This window comes from Cebus imitator, unplaced genomic scaffold (genome assembly GCF_001604975.1).
Source record: "Cebus imitator isolate Cc_AM_T3 unplaced genomic scaffold, Cebus_imitator-1.0 Scaffold72, whole genome shotgun sequence".
Classification (NCBI taxonomy): domain Eukaryota; kingdom Metazoa; phylum Chordata; class Mammalia; order Primates; family Cebidae; genus Cebus; species Cebus imitator.
In genome coordinates, this window is record NW_016107387.1 from 2,337,549 (window position 1) to 2,352,513 (window position 14,965).

Genomic DNA, 14,965 nt, shown 5'->3' on the forward strand with positions numbered 1-14,965 from the left:
TAGTTCCCATCCCCTCCCAGATCCTGGGCTGGCCATGGCTCCATCTAAGACATGTACTGCCTAAATGAAATAGGATACAAACCACAGATGAGAGCCACATGAGTAATTAAAAATTTCCTGGAATTCACATTTTAAAAGGTAAAAAACCCAACTAGGTGAATTTAACTTTTATTTAACTCAGTATATCTAAAATACCAAATATCATTTCAATATATAATAAATAAAAAATTACTACACTATTTTATAGTTTTTGGTCTTATGGCTTTGAAATCTCATGTCTAATTTACACTTATAGCACATCTCAATTTGGACTATCACATTTCAAGGCTCAGTAGTCACCTGTCATTGATGGCTACTATATTGGGCATTAAAAGTCTAAGAATTTGTCTTCTGTAGTTTTCCTACATAGGCAGATAATTTCTGGGCAATCTGCCATTAGTATATCGCTTTTTGAAAATTATGTCTAGTTGTTATTGTAACAGAAGAAATTGGCCATTGGGCATTTGGTACATCAGGCTTTTGTGAGTTTGGTTAGTGAGAGTCAGTACCCCTTCCAGTCAGCCCTGGGATACTCACAGGACCTGGTTCCTCATCTTGTATGGGAATACACAGACATAGAGAGTGGAATAATAAACACTGGAGAAACAGATGTCTGACTGTGGTGAATTCCCCAAATAATTCCTCTCTGTGGGAACATATTTGTGGCCAGCTGGCCTTCCCCAGATGATGCCTTCCTTTACCACTTTTGTGTGCCTTGAGCTCCCATAGTCCTCAGGGATTTACAGTGCTGTGCCTCGCAGTTAGCTAATACTTTTTTGGTAGACATTATGGCCTCCCATCCAGCCAAACATGAAGCCTGGTGAATAACAATATCTTTATCATGAATGCTAACAGTGTTGACTTGATGACTTCAGAAATTAGACGTTTTCTAACTTTGCTGCGCAGCCCAGGCACAGCATCTGGGTTTGTCTGATTAACACTCTGGATAACATGAGTTACCCTATGTCTCCCTATGCTCAACTTGAAACAGTCCTGGAACTTTTTAATTTTTCTGGTTGCAAGCATATTTTTCCTTTTTCAGTTTTAAAATATTGTTATGTATTTAGCAGGTACAAGTGCAGATTTCTTACCTGCATATATTGCATAGTGGTGCAATTCGGGCTTTTAGTGCACCCTCACCTGAGTGGTGAACACTGCATCCAATAGGCAATTTTTCACTCCTCACTCCCCTCCTTTCTTTCCACCTTTTGATGCCTCCAATGTTTACTATTCCACTCTCTATGTCTGTGTATTCCCATCGTTTTGCCCCAACAGCCCTAGAACTTTAAAGTGTTTTTTTTTTTTTTTTGAGACAGAGTGTTTCCCTGTCACCCAGGCTGGAGTGCGGTGGTGCGATATCGGCTCACTGCAACCTCTGCCTCCCAGGTTAAAGTGATTCTCCTGCCTCAGCTTCCATAGTAGCTCGGATTATAGGTGCCTGCCCTCATGCCTGGCTTATTTTTGTATTTTTAGTACAGACAGGGTTGTTGGCCAGGCTGGTCTCCAACTCCTGACCTCAATGATTCACCCGCCTTGGCCTCCCAAAGTGTTGGGATTACAGGTGTGAGCCACTGTGCCCGGCATAAGTGATTGTTAAACACAGAAAGTAAAGAAGGAAAACCTCAAGCAGAATCCCTTCTTCCCTTGCGCGCCGCCAGGTAAGCTGGTCAGCAAAGCCAAGCATGCCTTCCACGAGTGTCTGGGAGGAGCTCGGGGCTCATGTTCCTTGCTGTTCCATCTGAGGGACTTGACCCAGTGGGGCCCTCCACCAGTCACTCACAGGCCAGACCGTCCTGCAAACCCCTCCTGCCCAGTCACCTGCTTCAGCTGTTTTCCCTGCTGTTCTCATTTCTGGCCAGCTCAGCTTTATCCCTCCCTAGACTTAAAACTCTCTTCTCAGCTGGGCACAGTGGCTCACGCTTGTAATCCCAGCACTTTGGGAGGCCAAGGCAGGCTGAGGTCAGGAGTTCAAGACCAACGTGTCCAATATAATGAAAGCCCGTTTCTACTAAAAAATTAGCCGGGCATGGTGGCGCATGACTGTAGTCCCAGCTACTTGGGAGGCTGAGGCAGGAGAATCGCTTGAACCTAGGAGGTGGAGGTTGCAGTGAGCTGAGATCGAGCCACTGCACTCCAGCCTGGGTGGCAGAGTGAGACTCTGTCTCAAAACAAACAAACAAACAAAACCCTCTCTTTTCTGAACTCTGCTGCCATCCCCTTTGTACCTTCATTTTGCCATGAATACCACTGTCCACCTTTTTCTTCTGCCTCTTGCCTTTATGCTGTGCTTCCCAAACTTGAGTCATCCTATGCATTTCCTGGCAGGTGATGCAACATTATGGATTTCCAGGCCCCACCCCCAGAGGTGGGCCGGACTGGAGCATGGAGATGGGAACATGTGATAAAACTTCCGGGGAGTCTGAGGACCAGGCCAGCTTGAGGGACAGTCCTAAGCAGAGTCTGGGATTCAGGACAGTAAGTTTGAATGGAGATTGCTCTGTCTGTCTTCCATTTCACAGTGGGACCAGGAGACCAAGTCCTGGCTGCTTTGCAGTCATTGTTTCATGGAAGTTGGAAGTTTGGAAGTTTGCCCTCTCACTGTTGCTCACCTGAGTGGATCTGTAGCTGCAGCCAAACCATGTTAACTCCGAGAACAGACCTTGGACTGCTATGCTCTGTACCTCTGGGAGCTCCTGCCTTTTGTGACCACCTGTCACAATCCTATCCTTCCTCCAGAAGCCCCTCAATGCCACCTCCTCCCTAGGGCTTTCCTTATCCTACATACAGCATGTGTTTCTTCTTTCTTCTCCCGCATCTCTGTATGTGGCACTTAACTAATTCCACCCTGCTTCATATCAGTGTGTGTGTTTCTTTCCCCACAAGACTACCCTTCTGCAAAAGAAGGCTCCCTTTCCAATCTCCTTTGCACCCTCCAGCAGGCAGTGCAGAGACTTGCCCAAGGAGCTCATCAATCAACATTGCTTGAATCAGACTGAAAGAAAAGAGAACCTCCCTCCCCCATCCTTCATCTTTGCCCCGGCAAGCTCTGAGATTCACGGCACACACTGCAGCAAAGGCTCTTGGAGGAAAAATGAGTGAATGAATTGGAAGTCGAATGGGTAAAGAGGATGCATCACATTACACAAGTTCCATAAGCCTTTAAAATTACAGCAAACCTACTCAAGAGCGTTACTAATATACACCTGTGTACCTCAGTAATGGAACTGCACTGCATGACAGGCAGTGTTCTTATTTACATGTGATATTGCTCTGTGGAATTCTGTACTTCATTTGATTACAAGCTGGTACAGAGTTTGGAAACATTACCAAACACTGTCCATCTTCAACCTTCCCTTCCTGTCTCCCCTTCCTTCTTTTTTATTTATTTTTATTTTTATTTTTTTGAGATGGAGCATCACTCTTTTTGCCCAGGCTGGAGTGCAATGGTGCCATCTCAGCTCACTGCAACCTCCGCCTCCCAGGTTCAAGAGATTCTCCTGCCTTAGCCTCCCGAGTAGCTGGGATTACAGACAAGCCCCACCACTCCTGGCTAATTTTTGTACTTTTAGTAGGGATGGGGTTTCACCATGTTGGCCAGGCTGGTCTTGAACTCCTGACCTCAGGTGATCCACCCTCCTTGGCCTCCCAAAGTGCTGGAATTACAGGCGTGAGCCACCAAGCCCATCACTCTCCTTCCTTCTTATTTCCTTCTGCCCATGTTGAGGTGGGGTGGAGGAAAGAGAAAGAAAATTAAGAGATTAAGCAAACAAAGAAACCCTAAACTAGATTTTGCAGTCTATTTCATAGTCTATGTGACTCCGTGTGAAAAAACTCATACACGTTTTTCCTATTTGTATGTGACCCTGGTGGTTTAACCCCAAAGCCAGATATGAAGGCAGCAGCATGCTCCACACCTGGACTTTCAGGGCTGAGTGTTCATTTACAATTCTTTAAATAAACACGCCAATGTAAACTGACAGCAGTCACCTTCCTCAGCTCCTGAAAGGCAGCAAGAGCTCCCATTGACCTGTCATCCAGGTGAACAGTAATAACAGGCTCTGTGCTAGGCACTTTACATCGTCTCACAGTGAGGAAAGTAAACTTGTCTAACTAAGTGGTAGTAGAAATAGCAGACTCTTTCCTTGTTGAAGAGAAATGTCAAAGATTGTATAATATCTTGGTTTTCGCAGGCAACCTCATGGCCAGACTTTGGTTTCTGGGGTGTAATGCCTTTTGGGCATCTAGGATGCTGCAGGATAACTGATCCCCAGCTTCCAGGTCCTCCAGTGCTCCTCCTTCCCCACAGGGGTCCAGCTATGTCCCCTGGCAATGTCACCTCCATGCCTTACAAGACCGCACTCACCTTTAAGCCGAGCTCCAGCTCCCTCAGCGAGTGCTGAATCTCTCTGGTGAGGATGTTCATCCGGCCACACTCCTGGAAGGCAACTACAATGTAGGGGGTGCGCTCCTCTACTTTGGCCATCAGTTCAGGGATGTTAAACTCATCTGTCACCCGCTCCAATATTTCTTCCAGGAGTGCCTTGACCTGCCCCACAGAAGGAAACACAGCATTAAGAAAGGCCTCTATTCTCCAGAAGGAATCCGTTTTCTTGCTGTGTGGGACTAGAGATGCCAATCGTCCATCGCCTGCTGCCCCTCCACCCACTGACCTGGCCAGACTCTCGCCTGCTTGCCTAGGTCAGCTGGGTTAGGGCTGAGGACTGAGTGACCACTGTAGGACCTCTTCATAGGCTGGCCAAGTTCCTGGGACTTGTGTGACTAGTGTGATAATATTAACACAGATATCTCTCTAAGAATTGGGAGATGAAATACTTAGAGGCTGACCCAGTTGGCTATGGGAATCAGACTAGAAAGCTGTAAGAGAGACTTGGGTCACTGGTGGCCCCGGGGGGCCATGTGAAGCTGAAGTGATGAGCAGCAATGACAAATCTATTTCTCCATATCCAGATCCAGTATATCTATATACAGTTATATATAATATCTATTATCTATCTAATCTATCAATCACCTATCATCTAATCTATCAATTATCTATTATCTATCTATCTATCTATCTATCTATCTATCTATCTATCTATCTATCTGTTCATCCACTCAGTTCTGAACTTCTATGAGGAAACACTGCAGTTTCTCTTCTTGAGTTCTGGAAGAAACACCCTCATCTATCATGTAAACCTGCTGTTGTACCCCATGATTCCTTTTCCCACACAAACTGTCAGCTAATTAGATCAGGGGAACTAGAACAACTAGGGTCTCTCTCCTGGAAAATTGGAATTGAGGCTCAGAGATTCTGAGTTAATTTGGGGCAAGAACTTGGAGGCTGAGTCTGCCATTTTGGAATAAATGAGTGGGCCCCGGAGATCTGTCAGCAAAGAAAGAAAAATGAAGCAAGCGCGGACACAGCAGACCACATGACCTGCAGGTTGGGACAGAGGGAAAGAAGGAGGGAGGGTGGGAGCTAGCAAGCACCAGCCCTTTCTGGAGTCCTGAGAGCTGAGCTCTAGGTGCCTGTGGTGGGTGTCTGTTGTTTTTGTCTGCTCATTATCTCTCTTCCCTTCTAGGAACAATTCCCTATCTCCTGTGTGAAACTACCTCTTCCCCATTGTTTTAGGGGACAGTCCCTGGGCCCCGTTTCCCCTGAACCGAGTTAAGCCAATCAGATTCTGCTTCCCGGGAGCACGATTTGAAACCTCAACCTTGGAATCCAAGGAACCACTGGCAGGATGGAGGTGCCTGGAAACGACTGCCTACCCTTCTTTCTATCTGGAACTCTAGAGCCATCGTGAATTTTATCTGTTCTTAGGTTGATTCCCGTGATATAGTGAGCTATTTCTTGCCTAATTAAGCAATATTGGTGTCTATTGCTTGCAACCAAGGAGCCTGACCATGTTAATACAGTTCTGCCATGCACTACCCATGTGAATGTAAGCAAGTTGCTTAGGCCTCAATTTTCTACAACTGTAAACACTTCCAAGGGTGTCTTTTTCTCCACTTGTCCCCTTTCCCAACTCCCAGAGTTGATGCAAAGATTAAATCAAATGAGCTGATGAGCGTGGCAGTCACCGAAAGCTATAGGGAACTATGTAAGTGTAAAGGATGATACATATTCACCTTGCTTTGTATTGTTAACATACAATGCCTTTTCCAGGAAAAGAACTGATGTTAGAAAAAAAGAAAGTAAAAACCCATCACTCTGTCATGAATGGGTCTTTGGTGCTGTCATAGCAGGAACTGGAATTGGATTTTAATGGTACCTGAGAGCTACTGCTGGGGTAGAAGACAAATGGCTAAAATTATATTTTTCCTCTGCTGAAAAAGCAGCTCTATATCAGCGGGCTTCCATTTGGACATTATTCACAAAGACACGAAAAGATAGTCTGGAGGTATTGTTCCAAAATACATAGGATGTGGGGATGCAGAGTTCTGTTTCATCTCTGATCAGACTGTCAAGAGTGTGGAGGCTGAGGAGGCAGAGGGCTGATAGGGAAGGGCCCAGGTCTGCAGGGCCCTCTTTTTCTCAGGGAACCCAGAGACTCCTTCAGATGGGAGGAGTGGGTTCCAAAGGATGGGTTACACTTTATTTTCACAAACCCTTATACTTTCTTCCTTTTTGGAAAAGTAATAAATGCTTATCAGAAAAATCTAAACATTTCTGATACACATGATATTGGAAGCAAAGTCCTCCCACAGTCTTAACTCTTTCCCTAACGGGAGAAAAACATTATTCAACTATTAGTTTTTTGGTGAATATTCCTGCAGATGCCCTTAAGTATACATAACCCTATTCCTCTATCATCTATCCACCCATCTGTCAACTATCCATCCATCACCTATCTATCAGCCATCCATCCATCCATCCATCCATCCATCAATTATGTATCATCATCTACCCATCACCCATCCATCCATCATCCATCAATTGTCTATCTATCATCATCCATCTACCCATCACCCATCTATCCATTCATCCATCCATCAATTATCAATCCATCATCACCCATTTACCTGTCACTCATCCATCCACCCATCCATCCATCATCTATCCATCTATCAACTATCCATCCATCACCCATCTACCCATCACTCATCCATCCATCCATCCATCAATTATCTATCATCATCCATCTACCCATCACCCATCCATCCATTCATCCATCCATCATCACCCATTTACTCATTATCCATCCATTCATTATCTATCACCCATCCATCCACCCATCCACCCATCCATCCATCCATCCATCCAGCCATTATCTATCCATCACCCATCCATCCACCCACCCATCCATCCTCTCCATCCATCTACCCATCCATCCATCCATCTATTATCTATCATCCATCTACCCATCACCCATCCATCAATTATATATCCATCATCACCCATCTACCCAACACCCATCCATCCATTCATCATCTATCCATCACCCATCCATCCACCCATTCATCCTCTCCATCCATCCATCCATTCATCCATGCATCCATGTTATCTATCACGCCAACCTTTCTTCTCTTTCTTTTTAGCTATATACTAAAATCCCCAACTTCCCTTCATCTAGATATGGGAGCAGATTTGAGTCAAGAGTTCATGAGTGTATGTGGAGTGTGCAACCTGTCAGTCATTTACTATGTAACAAGAAAATACTCTCTGGGCTTTGACTCTTTGCCCTTCATCTTGAGCTGAGCTACTCTGTGGACAGGAAGGAACATAGCTCATAGGAACATGTGAGCTATGTGAGAAACACCACCATGGCCAAATGCTGGGATATGGCACAATCAGATGTGCACCCAGTAACCTGCACACTTGTCCCATGCAGCACTATGCATGGCAAGTAATCACAGTTCATATCGTTTCTGAAATACACACACACACACACACACACACACACACACACACACACACACACACGTACGCACACACCCTTTCTTGGGTTAGCTGGGGGAGGGTATAAGGAAATGATAAGTGTTAGAACCTTCTTTGAACCTTGACTGAAGAATTCTAAGTCCATTACTTACACAGTCTTAGCCTTTTTCAGTTTTAGATCTAGGAACATTGTTCACTCTGGGTGAGTTTTTCCCTTTATTTTAAAATTATTCATCAAACAGTGGAATAGCCTGACTAGGACAATATAGAGCAGCTTTCTCGAAGTATGCTCACCTCATCAAAATAGCTAGATTGCCAATGCAGCCTAACCCCAGGCCTCAGAATGAGAATTCCAATCTCTCTGGCACATTCTTAGACATATTAAAATTTGGGAAATACTATTTGGATGACATGACTTCATACCTTTATATAAACAAAATCTTCTAGTATCAATCAGTTTGCTTTCCTAAAATCAGTCTCTAGAGCCTAAAAGTTTGAGAATCTTACCAAGGATGTTTACTTGTAAACCCAACGGTATCTCTAAGTTAAAGAACCCAAGCAGGACCCAGTGCGGTGGCTCATGCCTATAATCCTAGCACTTGGGGAGGTCAAGGTGAGAGGATTGCTTGACCCCAGGAGTTCAAGACCAGCCTGGGCAACACAGTGAGACTCTGTCTCTACAAAAAGTTAAAAAATTAGCAGGGCGTGGTGGTACATGCCTTGCAGTCCCAGCTACTCAAGAGGCTGAGGTGGAAAGATTGCTTAAGGTTGGGAGTTGGAGGCTGTAGTGAGCAGTGATTATGCCACTGCACTCCAGCCTGGGTGACGGAGTGAAATCTGACTCTTAGAAAAGTTTAAAAATTAAAAAAAAATCCAGGCAGTACCACGGGGTGCATGTGAGCTAGCACATCTCTAGGAAGTTGGCTAGCTTGTCTCAGGAAAAATTTCATGGGGAAGTTTTCCTTGGGTGGCACATTCTTTCTGTATCCTCAGCTATCCCCACACCAGGATCAGAGCCCTGCTGTTGCCTTGGATTGTCCTGGAACCTACACCTCACCCTGGTCTTTCTCCTCCATAATTCCCTTCTGCCTTCCTAAAATTTCAGGAAGTCCTGTGCTTAGCAGCAGTTAACTGTGTGTTAAGAGACTCTTGGACTAGAAACCATTTATACAAAGAGAAGGCATTTTCTTTTCTTTTCTTTTTTTTTTTTTTTTTTTGAGATAGAGTCTCCCTCTGTTGTCCAGGCTGGAGTGTGTTGCCATGTTTTCGGCTCACTGCAACCTCCAACTCCCCGGTTCAAGGGATTCTCCTGCCTCAGCCTCCTGAGTAGCTGGAATTATAGGCATGCACCACCATGCCCAGCTAATTTTTGTATTTTTAGTAGAGACGGGGTTTCACCATGTTGGCCAGGATGGTCTCAAACTCCTGACCTCAGGTGATCTGCCCGCCTCTGCCTCCCAAAGTGCTGGGATTATAGGCGTGAGCCACCACACCCAGCTGGCATTTTCATTTTGAAGGAGTGTGTTCCTCCCCAGGGGCATCTGGTTGGTGAACCGAGGTGGGGGTTCTTAGGAGCAGCTCCTTGCCCATCCTTGCTTGGTTCTCCAGGAAATCAAGAAGTCACGTTCAAGGTTCCCAAGCCACCACTGTTCAGCCCTGCCCTTTCTTCTCTTCGGCAGAGAAGCTGAATAAAATGGACTTTGGGTGGACTGGCAAAGCAAACTGCTGAACCCAACGGCAGGGACTTCCTAGGATTTAACTGATGGGCAGCATGGTGATGATGGGGGGTGGGTGGGGTGGGTTTTGGGGTGGGGTGGGGAGGGTCTCTGGGCGGGGACAGGCAAGCATCTCCAGGCTGCAGACAGTGCCTTGTGTGTTGTCTATGCCGAGTACTGCCAAAGTGGCCGGCAGGAGAAGAGTGTGCATCTATGATCCTCGGGCTCCCCAGAATGATCGCAGGCAGTCCCCACCACACACCTTGTCTTCCCTCGTGGCCCCGACTCCATCTCCAGCTTGGCTGTCTCGAGGCTGCAGCTCCAGCACAGTGCGGAAGAGCTTTTCTGAGGTCTGGGTTAGGAAGTCAATCTCTGCATTCGGGTGGAGGCCATAGAGGTAGGGGGATTCTGGAGGCAGCTCAGCATCGATGTACTGAAAATCAAGGGCGAGCTCACTTAAAAAGAAACCAACACATACCTCCCATCACCTACAGCAGCCTCCCGCCTTGACCTCTCAAAGTTCTAGGCTTGCAGGCGGGAGCCACTGTGCCTGGCTCTGAATGCTTTGAGTGCTTCTTCACGACTCTATTTACAATGGTGGGAAAACATCCCTCAAGTTCTGCTCCTGATACGATTTTGATGATTCCTTGGCGTTATTAATACCTACTCTCACAGATTGCTCATTCCTCAAAGGCCGATATGTATGTTCAATTTTGTATTTCCTCCAGCATTCTGTGCAGGCCTGGACTCTATGTAGATGCCTAGAACCATCTATTAAATGACAAATTAAAGAGAAGTATAAAGAAATAGAGTGTACCTCAGTCATTTAGAAGTGTGCAAATCAAGTTATTGCTGATAAGAGAACCAGACTTCCTTAAGGATTCTCTGCCTGTCACTCGCCCTAGCCTCCTGTCGAATTATCCCATGGACACTAGGGGACGCTCTTGCACAATTTTCCTGGGTAAAGCTTTCTAGCCTTTGGTGAAGTAGTTAAAAACATTTCCTCTTACTGTCCTTAAAGAGCTTTATTGTTTTAAATCTCTTTGCACAGGTCCAAATTTTCTCTATCAAATGACTTTTACGATTTTCCCTTAAGTTTTATGAATTAAACAAAATGTTTTAAAGCTTGCAGTTAATACTCCTATGATCAATATTTCCCTTACGTTTTGTAATCAAGAGTTTTTCTAGGCATGTTCAAAAGCCTAGCAATAAAAACTGTTAAAAAATATCTTTTGAAATGTTTTCCATGGTAGGTGAAAATGGCAAAGATGAATACTTTAAATGTAGGTAATAGTAATACAAAAGACCAAGGTAATAGTAAGAAAAACCCCAGGCCGGGTGCAGTGGCTCAAGCCTGTAATCCCAGCACTTTGGGAGGCCGAGGCGGGCAGATCACGAGGTCAAGGGATCAAGACCATCCTGGACAACATGGTGAAACCCCGTCTCTACTAAAAATACAAAAATTAGCTGGGTGTGGTGGTGTGTGCCTGTAGTCCCAGCTGCTTGGGAGGCTGAGGCAGGAGAATCGCTTGAACCCAGGAGGTGGAGGTTGCAGTGGGCCTAGATCGTGCCACTGCACTCCAGCCTGGGTAACAGAGTGAGACTCCGTCTCAAAAAGAAAAGAAAAGAAAAGAAGAAAAAATAGAAAAAAGAAAAGAAAAGAAAAGAAAAGAAAGCCTTCATGAGAATGCTGAAGATCGTGGCATACACACGTATGTGGTATGTGCCTGTGCTCATTGCCACAAACAGGGAGTGGGAGGGGTGAGTGACCTGAGTGACCTTGCCACAAGATCACGCTCCTCCAGGGATACTTAGAATCACCGACAGAAGCTTCATGAAAAGCTGGCTAAGGTTTACCTGAAATTTTGCTCCATGAAAAGTGGCTTTGTCAACATTCTGAGTGAAAGCAACCAAGTAACTGTCCCAGATGTTATTTGTAGAAAATAGCAACAAATAGAATGACTGAAACAAACATCAAGAATAGAAAAATCTCCAAAGGCTCCATTTCATTATTAATGGGAGGCTAGAAATCCTGTATCTCTCAACTGAAACCGGGCAAGCTTGGGGCAGAGGACCAGATTTGACATGAGTGATGGGGGAAGAGAGGAAAGAAGAAAGACTTGGCTGGGCATGGTGGCGCACGCCTGTAATCCCAGCACTCTGGGAGGCCAAGGTGGGCGGATCTCGAAGTCAAGAGATTGAGACCATTCTGGCCAACATGATGAAACCCCATCTCTACTAAAAATACAAATGTCAGTTCTTTAAGCCCTTCTGCCCTGGCCCCTGCCTGCAGCCCAAGGTGATGTCCCAGCAGAAGCTTTCCTGGTGGTGCAGTTCAGTGTGGGAGGAAGACCCAGGTCCCTGTGAGTGCCCTGATGGAAGAGCAGAGCCTCACCTCATGATAACCATTGTAGTCCATGTTGCCTGGGAGTGGGAACCCCGGGGCCAAAGACAGTTCTCCTTCTAACATTTCTGGTCGAATGAATTCCCCCAGGTAGGTTCTGCAGAGTCTTCTGTCCCAGTCGTCTGTGATATGGCCTCCATACATGATCTCTCCAAATAGGTAGCGCAGATCATCATAGGGGACCTGAGTGAGTTGGTGGAAAGAAAGAGAGGAAGGAAGAAAGACATGGCCTGGCAAGGTGGCTCATGCCTGTAATCCCAGCACTTTGGGAAGCCGAGGCGGGTGGATCACGAGGTCAAGAGATCGAGACCATCCTGGCCAACAGGGTGAACCCTGTCTCAACTAAAAATACAAAAAATTAGCTGGGTGTGGTGGAGCACGCCTGTAATCCCAGCTGCTCTGGAGGAGAATCTCTTGAACCTGGGAGGCGGAGGTTGCAGTGAGCCGAGATTGCACCACTGCACTCTAGCCTGGAGACAGAGCACGACTCCATCTCAAAAAAAAAGAAAGACCTCCACACAGGCACTGGGGCTGGCTTACCACCTGGGCAGCACATAAAGCCACAGGAGGGGAGGCTTCTTGAGATTGGGAGCAATGTCTTATTTATCTTCATACCCCTAGTGTCCAGCGGGGTTAGCAGTGTTTGGGGAGTTCATTAAAAGCTTGAAGAATTACATCAAAGAGTGAAGAGGGGAAAGATGCCAACCCCATGCGCCACATATATATGCCTTCCCTCTTCCATGATCATTAACTGTGACAGTGAAGTCAGGCTCTCCCTAGAAGTCCTTTAAACAGGTAAATGTCAAACGGAGAAAAGTGAGGACCAGACTACTTTTCTAATTTTCTGCCTTTCATGACAAGATTAATTCATTGTCCCCTTTGAAAGTTCCAAATGAATAAACAAAGCCCACAAGTTCCTCGGTGTGCCATCTAGGGAGGGAGGTCACTAGAGGAAAGCCAGCAATGGAAGAATACTGCTGAGAGAAGTGGGCTCATGAGGCCCAACGGCTGGAGGCAGAAGGATTTCTCAGGGCATCCAGGCCTGGTTCACTGTCCCCATGAAGAAGAGATGGTGGTCCTGCCGACGCTGCGTTTGGTTCCTGAACTAGAATAACCTTGATGAGGTGAATATTCCCTTACTTGGAAGAGCACTGATGGTTATCTTAAGTTTGGGAACTTATATCAGGCGAGTGTGAAGTCTCTTCCTGCCGATCCACAGGCTACCTGCCATGTGGTGAGGACACAGGTATGGTCTGGTGGGCCCTAGGACCCGGGACAAACTCTCATGGAACTGACTCTTACAGGGTGTGAGTCTCTAGTTAGACTTCCTGAGCATCCATTGCTCTGACCTCACCTTTGTACTATTCTCATCCTTTGGGCTAGTCCTGGGGCTGGCACGGCCTCCTCCCACCTGTGTGGGGTGCAGCCCTTCCAGAGCGCACATGCCCCTTCTGTGTGATGGCACTGCATAATCCCTGTGAGAGGTGGCCCTTCCTAACGTGCATACAAATTACCTGAGGACCTCGTGAAAATGCACTGATTCGGTAAGTTTGGGTGGGACCTAAGATTCTGCATTTCTTTTTTCTTTTTTTTTGAGACAGAGTCTGTCTGTGTTGTGAGTTAGACCTGGAACATGACCATGTGTTACACTCTTAAATTGCGGTCCCCGGACCAGCAGCATCTGCATCACTGGGGAGCTTGTTAGAAATGCTCCCCATCCTAGACCCTTCTGATTCACCCCTCAAAGTCAAATAAGTTAATCCCCCCAAACCTGGCTGGTCCCTAAATGTCCATGGCCTTTACCTTTGCGTTGGCCTCCAGGAAGTTGTAGAGGACCTTCACAGAGATAGTGAGGTCTCCAGTGTTAAAGGGGTAGGAGCGATTCCATCCCTGAGGCCCAAATTTTCGTCTTTCTGCCACCACCGCGTGAAAGTAACAAAGAGCAAAAAGGATGCTCTTAAACTCCGTCTCCCGGGAACACATCTCCAGAGTGTCCTGAAATGAGAGCACTGCTTTTAATGTTCACACACAGCTTCTCTTATACCGGGGCTGGCTAGCGTGGGGTTACAATCAGGGCTGGTGTTGGAAAACGTTACCATAGATTCTGGTTTGAGTTACAGTGAGACTACAGCCTAGGGGAATGTGTGGAGGGGCTGGGCTTTAGTTGAGCATTGAATTAAGGTTTAGATTCAGGTTATAACGGGGTTTGGTTTAGGGTTCAAGTTTGTACATACGGATGTGCTAATACGGTTCACAAATGTAGCTGCTGGGGATCAGGGTAGCATGCAATGAGAATGTTATGTACCAGGGTGTGGGTACACATCCCACGGCACAATCTCCAGTCTCTTCCCTTCCTACCATGCTTTTCTTGCCCACTGTGGAACCTCAGTAGGTGTAATCACTGCCTTGGGGTTAAGTTGGGAAAAAGTACAGAGGGGACAGAATGCATTTTGCATCTCAAATCTTGGTGGGAGCTTCCCCACCAGAGTTGGGCTGCTAGATTCCTACACTACGAGGGTGTCACACAGTAAAACCTTCTGAGACTCTGATTGCCACATGGTCTTCATCTTACTTTAGGCCTAAACCAGGCCTCAAAGGTTTATGTTGGTTTAGCTGGCACAGTTACCCTGTTAAACAGCCTGTCTCAAATAACCTGCATGATCCATTTGGGACTCGTGAGCTAGCAGGGCTGCTGGGAAATCAGGGATGCACTGGGACTATTACAAGATGACAACAGAGATGAAAACCTCCCCAGCAGCTGCTGGGACCCTGTCCTTGAATTCTACCAAGGGGTGGTGCAGCCGATGGACTTTGAGGTGATCCCATGGCACTCACTCTTCTAGAATTCATGCCTTTGTGTTACTCCCCTGCCCAGGAAGGTGGGCAACAAGAAATGGTGCCTGTTTTTTTTTTTTTTTTTTTTTT

General features: G+C 46.2%; 1 protein-coding gene across 6 annotated transcripts in view; it reads right to left on the minus strand.

The window, feature by feature from the left end:
* DNAH9 (dynein axonemal heavy chain 9) overlaps positions 1-14,965 on the minus strand; it is a 367,598-nt gene that overhangs the window by 15,382 nt on the left and 337,251 nt on the right. For all 6 annotated transcript variants that reach the window (XM_017531396.2, XM_017531398.2, XM_037739576.1 and 3 more), the window contains 4 exons: positions 13,844-14,035; positions 12,032-12,223; positions 9,899-10,069; positions 4,403-4,585 (listed from right to left, as the gene is read on the minus strand). In XM_017531396.2, the coding sequence (XP_017386885.1) occupies positions 4,403-4,585; positions 9,899-10,069; positions 12,032-12,223; positions 13,844-14,035 (738 nt within the window). The remainder of the gene's footprint in view (positions 1-4,402; positions 4,586-9,898; positions 10,070-12,031; positions 12,224-13,843; positions 14,036-14,965) is intronic.